General features: G+C 39.7%; 1 protein-coding gene across 1 annotated transcript in view; it reads left to right on the top strand.

Moving 5' to 3' along the window:
* The window catches only part of LOC139727471 (uncharacterized), a 30,353-nt gene extending 23,193 nt beyond the window's left edge, over window positions 1-7,160 (top strand). Inside the window, exons 24-32 of the mRNA XM_071638444.1 lie at window positions 1-36; window positions 847-975; window positions 1,644-1,855; window positions 2,838-2,844; window positions 3,249-3,265; window positions 3,601-3,705; window positions 4,702-4,811; window positions 6,047-6,253; window positions 6,724-7,160. The exon at window positions 1-36 is cut by the window's left edge and continues 150 nt beyond it. Coding sequence (XP_071494545.1) covers window positions 1-36; window positions 847-975; window positions 1,644-1,855; window positions 2,838-2,844; window positions 3,249-3,265; window positions 3,601-3,705; window positions 4,702-4,811; window positions 6,047-6,253; window positions 6,724-7,160 — 1,260 coding nt within the window. The remainder of the gene's footprint in view (window positions 37-846; window positions 976-1,643; window positions 1,856-2,837; window positions 2,845-3,248; window positions 3,266-3,600; window positions 3,706-4,701; window positions 4,812-6,046; window positions 6,254-6,723) is intronic.
* Window positions 7,161-7,434: the final 274 nt, after the last annotated feature.

Genomic DNA, 7,434 nt, shown 5'->3' on the forward strand with positions numbered 1-7,434 from the left:
CTGGAGCAGACTCTATTTGACAGGCTGTCCCTAATGGTACGTGAATCTTTTCTATGCATTGTTTGTGTTGTCTTGGTGCAGTCTTGACACTGACAAGTTTTTCTTCCTCTGCTGGTTTACTTTAAAAGCAAAAACATTTATGGCATGACACCTTCTCAAATTGGACCTGACAGCCTTTTTCGTAGCTTGAAACTCTTGCGAATTGCCACTAGTATTCAGTGCATTATGTAGACAAAAGCTTTTGTGGGCTTTTCACTTTTGCGAATCTTGGCTTCTCACAAAATGTGTGAAAGTTTCATATACGTGAACATTTCTGGTTTTACTGTAACTGGAATTTTGGAGTGGCACAGACCTTTCAAATTTGTCATATTATTTGTGGTATTGGTCTTGGTGTTAGTAGTGTAATGTTTTCTCTATTGCTGCGGAATATGACTGCGTTATACAAAGGCCAAAGACAAGATAACATTCAGAGTTTAATTTGCATATAAAAGATTAAGGAAATATATCTAAAGTCATCACAACAGTATGAGCATTCTGTGATGATTTGAAATAGAGATCTTCCATGTACCAAGGAAACACTTTTTATCATCTTGACAAACCTGCCTCCCATCTTTTGTAGTGTATATTCACTTCTCTCTGTAGCATTCTCAGAGGCACAACAGGCTGTCAGATTTCTGCTGTACTGTAACTGCATTAGCATTATCATACTGTCATCAACATCATTATCATTGTTATTATGGTTGTCACTTTCATAATTGTCCTTCACTTGAGTTGAAATTTAGGGCACGCACAGTGTACACAAAATTGTAGTTTCTTTCTATATTCTTCACCTCCTCTGCCTCACAGGGATGTGACCCAATCATGCTGAGGACCCAGTACAGATGTCATCCATGCATCAGTGCCTTGGCCAACTCCCTCTTCTATGGCAACCACCTACTGGATGGTGTGCTGGCTGAAGATAGGCCACCACTTGTGGTATGCTGAGATAGACTGAATTGAAAATTACTGTTATGCAAACACAAATGTTCCAGGTCTTGACCTGCTGTGTAAATGTAAGCTAGTTGCATTGAATAAATTCATTTTTATGCAGTTATGTGTGTTGTGATTCCAATCCAAATGCTATGAGTAAATACATTAGTGGGTGTATTTTCCAGCTTGTTTATGGAAAATCCAGAGATTGTCCCTTGGAGTGTGAACAAATTTGGGGCCAGTTTTCACATTTTGATCTTTCATTTAAAAATGCAAGACCAAATTGCCTTCAAACTTGGCAAGTATTATAGCCACTGTGATAGAATATACAGATGGATACCATGCAATTCTCTTAAGTAGCATTATGCCTTATTGTTATCATGGTCTCTTTTGCCAAAAAGTAGTAGCTCTAGTGCTAGCTCTACAATTTCTTCAAAATACTTGAGTCCATTAAACAAGAAATCAATACATTCAACAAATGTCTGTGTCCATGTAGTTTTTTTGGAATGCTTACAGTGCATAAAGTGCTGGCAGGTATAATGATATGATGTCCTCATAGGCTGGAATGGTGCCCTCTCTTTCAAGGAACCCTGCAGTGAATCTGTAACACAAAGGACACAGCAATTAAACTTCTGAAATGTTTCCTTGCTCAACTTCTCAATGTCATTCATCAGAGTGATCTTCCCACGCTGTGCTTCTTCAATGTGTCACATGGGCAAGAGAAGAGCGCCAGGGATGGGAGTTACTTCAATGATGCGGAGGCCAGCTTTGTAGTCTTCCTGATTGGTGGGCTTATAGAAATGGGGGTGGCACCCTCAGAAGTGGGCGTGATCACTCTCTACAAGGCACAGGTCAACCAGATCAGCATGCTATTGCAAACATCAAGGTATTCACCTTCCATGTTTTATTCCTTTCTCCATGGTAATGGTTACTATCAGTTGCTCTTCATGTCTAGAAATATCAAAAATATAGAGCTTGAACTAGTGCAATACACTAATATTCAGCTAAATCAAAGATATTTTGCCCTGTTGAGCAAATGGGAAATCAAATAGTATGTGTCATGGGGATTGGCATTCATCCAAAGCTGCAACTGTTTCCTTTACGATGTAATTATTTTGACCTGTTATCAATTTGAAGTTGGCATATTACAGGATTTTGGACTGTTAGTGTGTTTGAAATCAATAGCTTGGTGCAAAGGTTATTCAGGTATTCAGTATCACATGTTAAACTGAGCTTCATGTTGACATGTTCTTTGCACACTGATGTTGTAAGAATTTTCATTATTCCTTTTTTAAAAAAATGAATAAACAAAATTTAGAATTAATTTATAATTGCTTTTTCTGCTGATAACATAAAATGCTCCATCAATAAATCATTTATCATGAAGATGTTTCAAGTGTCCATAGAATTCATTAGCGCAATTTTCTTGTGACTCAATTCCATCATGCTGGATGCTGAGATGTCGATATCACTTTATGAGTATGTGCTTATTTGCATTAGAGCTTACAAAAAGTTATTCAGATTTGATTTCTGTGAAGGACATAGTCATTAACAGCTGAAGGAGTGGCTCAATAGAAGGGGGCCAAATGTTACTGACATTTGTCCATGTCACATGCTTGTCCAAATCTTTTCATGACCACTCAAGTGCAAGCATTTAGTCTGATTATAGCTCAAGTGATCAGTGAAGTTTTCTCAAGCTGACGCCATCAGGATCCTTGTACAAAAAACTGTAGAATATCATCAAATTCATGCCTCCAAGTAGGAAGGGGGAGTAATCCATTCAGGATTGTGTCCCATCGTAAGCCTTGCTGATTGCACATAAAATTATAGACCAATAGGATTTCAAGCAATTCCACTTGACCTTGTAGACTGGGTGTGAGTGGTGTATGTGAACTTCTTACTGTTAATCTCATAAGATTTTTGGTCCACGTGGTATTTGCAAGCCCCTTACTTGAAGTTGCCCCCATTTACTCTTGGAGCCTCTTCAGTACCTTGCAGTCACTATCATATGTCAGTGGAGGCTGTCGGAGATTACATGTGATTTTGGGTCTCCCTCTCATGAGCTGAAGTGGCCAAATTCCAGCAAACACATTTCCCGTTTAATCCATTAACCAGTACACTAAATGATTTGCATGTCTTCAGTGTTGTCACCTCTGATATAATCACAGTCAGACCATGTTACAAAAGTTAACCTTACATTTATGTCTACTTGTGTAAAAAGATGCTGGACTCTTTTCAGTTTTGCTGTTGTTGTTGTTTTTTCCTTATCGTCTATTGAGAATGAGAAGGGCTTTAAGTCTTCTCGAACACTATGGGTTTTGTGGTCACTTAACACCCTTATCATTCTCAACCGACGTTATCATGCTCATAAATGACCTTGATGTTAATAGTGATGCTGATAATGCTAGTAGTATAATCAACACCGATTTTGGAATGCTAAAATATAATTCTATGTTTATGTTATGATTATTTTAAGTAGCATTGTTATTGAATGGCTGTAATGTTGTTGTTGTTGTTGTTGATGCTGTAATATTCATATCGTAATTTGAATTTCACCTCCCATATGTATGATGAATATATGAATATGCAATATGCCTTGCCTTTTAGCAGCAAGACAAGTGGGGACCTCAGGGCTATCCAGATCTCCACAGTAGATGCCTTTCAAGGCGGGGAGAAGGCCATCATCATCCTTTCTTGTGTCAGGACCCAGCGCGTTGGATTCATCGACTCAGACAAGTAGGTGTCTCCATCAAAAGGTCACTTTGAGGGGTACAGTTTCACAAAGAAAGTTCAAACTCTGGTCAAGATGAGACCATAGTGCTTGTGCTTCTTCCCCTCTGTCTTTTAAAGCATGTTCACTTTGAGCCATTCATTAGTACAGTTTCTTTATGTGTGTGAATGTGTATGTGATCATGTGTGCGTATGTACATCTGTGATTAGCGGTAAAGTGAGATTACGGACTTTGTTCATTCATTATTCTGTTTATGTTTCTGGGTGGGAATGTCTTGGTGTGTTAATGTGTATTTCTGAGATAAGGGGCAATGTGCAGAATAATGATTATTAGAAAAAAAAAAATATATATATAGAAGAACACTACAAGAGTCCTATCTGATATTGTAACTTTTTAAAGATAATTTCTATGCAAATATAGGTCTCTGATTTGAGTACTACAGTGCACTCCCGTTATAACGAAATGCTCGGGACCGGCAGTTTTCTTTCGTTATAACGAAATTTCGTTATAACCGAACAAATACAATATATATAACGAAAACAAGGAACCACGTATATATATCATATTATGTTTGCTGAATACTCATCATACACTGGAAAGCTATGTGAAATGTGATGGGATGACTGTATTACAATAATAAACGCAAGTTCCCCTCAGAAACTGTGCGTGACACAAGGAGCGAACACACAGTAGTGTGAAGTGTTCACCCATGCAGAGACGCTATAAATGCTGTAATGTTCCGCTATGCATTTTCGAAAGCATATCGCATTTCGTTATAACGGAGCACATTTCCTTTGTTTTTCTTTGTCTGTGGCGCTCAGAAAAGACTTCGTTATAACGGAAATTTCGCTATAACCGTGTTCGTTATAAGCGAATTTTGTACCATAGACTTTAATGGTGATAATTTTGGGACCAGAAGATCTACTTCGTTATAACGAAATTTCGTTATAACCGTGTTCGTTATAATGGGAGTGCACTGTATGTGTTTGCTTCCTGTGCAGGCGGACAAACGTGGCTCTGACAAGGTCCAAGAACCACCTGCTGATTGTAGGAGGGATGAAGATGCTGTCAGAAAACAGCCTCTGGGGAAAAATCATCCACAAATGTCATGGTAGGTCGTGAGTTTCACAGCGTAGACTAACAGCATAGCGTAGACTTCGGCAGTCTCGCGACCTGTACAGAATGCAATTCAAGGTCACAGTGATATTCTCACAAAAGATTTATCTCAGCGTACCATTTTGTTTTTATACAGTTAATTTGTCTCGTAACATCCCTACCCATTCATGACAATCATTTTATGTTGTGTCATCTATTGCTTGTAGTATACAGAACAGTGCACAGTACCTCACAGTGCATCATCATATTTGTATTGTATCTAAAGATAAATTCATTTCTATCATATTCTAGGCAACATTGTTTCCGCAACCACGGACATAGTATCATCAGAAGATGCTAGGACTATACACCTTGCAATAATGTGTAATAATACTTGTGTTTAAACATTTCATCTGACACCAGGTACAGTATTCATCGCATAATCGGGCATCTGATAATCGGGAACCTCGCTTAAATGACATACGCTTCCCAGAAACATTTCCAATGCACGTTATTTTCACTGGATAATCGGGCGGGGACCTCTGATAAACGGGCCAATTTTTCTTCAAGCGATCTTTGATTTTGTTGATACATGCATTTAAAAAACATGCCTCGCTCACACAACTCAGGCTGTGTACGTTGTTTAATCTCAGTCATATACTTTGAGGGCAAAGTCCAAATTCCTCGTCTCTGAGTGTTTCAACTTTCAATACACTGTGATCTGTGCGTACGTCACAATCTTCCTCAGTTGTGAATGAGCTAGAGGGTCGCGCCGAGGGGTAGCGTGGTAGTGTATTCATGCACATGTACAGTACGTCAGTATGCATGTGTGTGTGTGTGTGTGCACTACATGTACATGTCGTATGCCGTTAGTGTATGGTGAATGCTCATCGCGAAATCGGGCACCTCGCTTAAAGGGGCCGTGTTTGCTACTCCCAACCTGTCCCGGTTATGCGATGAATACTGTACTTTTATACAACATGTTTGAGAGTCAAGACAAATGCACTTTTAGCATGGCGTAATTGTGGTTGGTGCATTCCACTGATTCACTACCACAGTGCCACCACAACTTGTAAAGAAAATTTGGCATGTAGCTTTCTCAGTTTCTCCCAGTGGAACATTATTGTCAACAACTATCATGTATTCCATGGTAAAGCTGCACATTGATTGGCTTGAAAGTGAAGACAGCCTCACTTCCTCTTCCAAGAGATAATTTATCACTAGCCATCCATCTGCTGTTATCTGTAACAGAGAGTCCCAATGGTGTGAAAGACTCCAGAGCCTTCCAGAAGCAATGGCAAGAGAAGCTGGCAGAGATGAGAGTTGCCATGGAAACAGGGGAGGAAAGAGTCAAAGAGATGCCTGCAAAAAAGACCAGAAGGAAAGAGGATATGGAGGAGACTGGAGAAGTTCTGAATGATGTTGTCGATTCACCCACTATGTCTTTGAGTGATGATGGTATGTACAAGCATTACTTTTCCCTTTCCAGCCACAATTTGGTGTGTGTAGGTGTGTGAAGCAAGAAGATGACAGTTATATCGATAGAGGGTTAACAAAGATATTTGCTGTTGTGTGCCACAGTGTAGTTTCTGATCATCTTTCAAATTGTGACAGTTTTTAAAATTTTTTTTCCAGAGAAGAGAGCACAACCAGTACTGATTCATGTTATGCTAAATGTTATCGGTTCTCTGAAAAATCAAATACAGTATTACAAGATTTCACAATGGCCTTGTGTAGACAAACAAAGTTATTTAGAACTAGTATCCCTATTGCAAGTTTTTAATGTGAATTATGCTCATTCATCAAGGCTTTCCTTAGCATTGTTTGTTTCTGCAGTCTTTGCTTTCTTGTAAGGAGTTATCAGTTGGTAAAAAAAAAAAAGCCAGTGTGGAATTGAGGTTTCTACTCTGACTTTACCCCTACTGCAGATGACTTTGTCGAGAGTAGTTCATGCTGTCATCCCAGTCCTGTACCTTTTGATGCCTCCACACTGCTGGCCCCCATCCATCCAGTGGAACCAAGCCCTACCCCTCCCGATCACACAAGCAGGATGTTCCACTCCCCTGAGCCAGGGGATGTCCCTCCCCACACTGTGATACAGGGGACTTCAAAGGACATAATTGCCCCAGACTTAATACTAGACAGCCACGAACCTCCATCTGTCCTGAGCCCCGATTTCTCCTGCACGGGGAAGACTTGCTCCGATGGTCCATCACATGGGAGTGGCCATGATACTTCCAACTCGACAGTTCGCACCACTAACTCAAGCATCTCGTACTCGCCTCTTCAGGAGGTGGTGGACTCTGATTCTGATGAAAGCAATGACGATCTTCCAAATTTTGGCATTGGTGACATTTTACTGTAGAGGTATAGGCATCAAAACCTGTTGTGAAAGTTTGTGTGTTCATGCAGCCATCCCATGTCATACTGCCAAATTTGTGATTTTACAGCTCCTGAACGCTTTGGTGCCTTCTCGGTGCATATAAAGCATAAGCATGGGCATTTGCTTTTCATGGATTTGTCATATTATGGGTCACAGTGGGTTGTACATTTTTGTGAAAATAAGATATATGATGCTGTGTGCAAATGTTGAAGTACTGTATTTCAAGAGTCAAAGCAGTTTCCAAAAATCTACTTTG

This window comes from Diadema antillarum, unplaced genomic scaffold, assembly GCF_040938485.1.
Source record: "Diadema antillarum isolate AM-2024a unplaced genomic scaffold, OU_Dant_1.0 seq00000131_RagTag, whole genome shotgun sequence".
NCBI lineage: Eukaryota > Metazoa > Echinodermata > Echinoidea > Diadematoida > Diadematidae > Diadema > Diadema antillarum.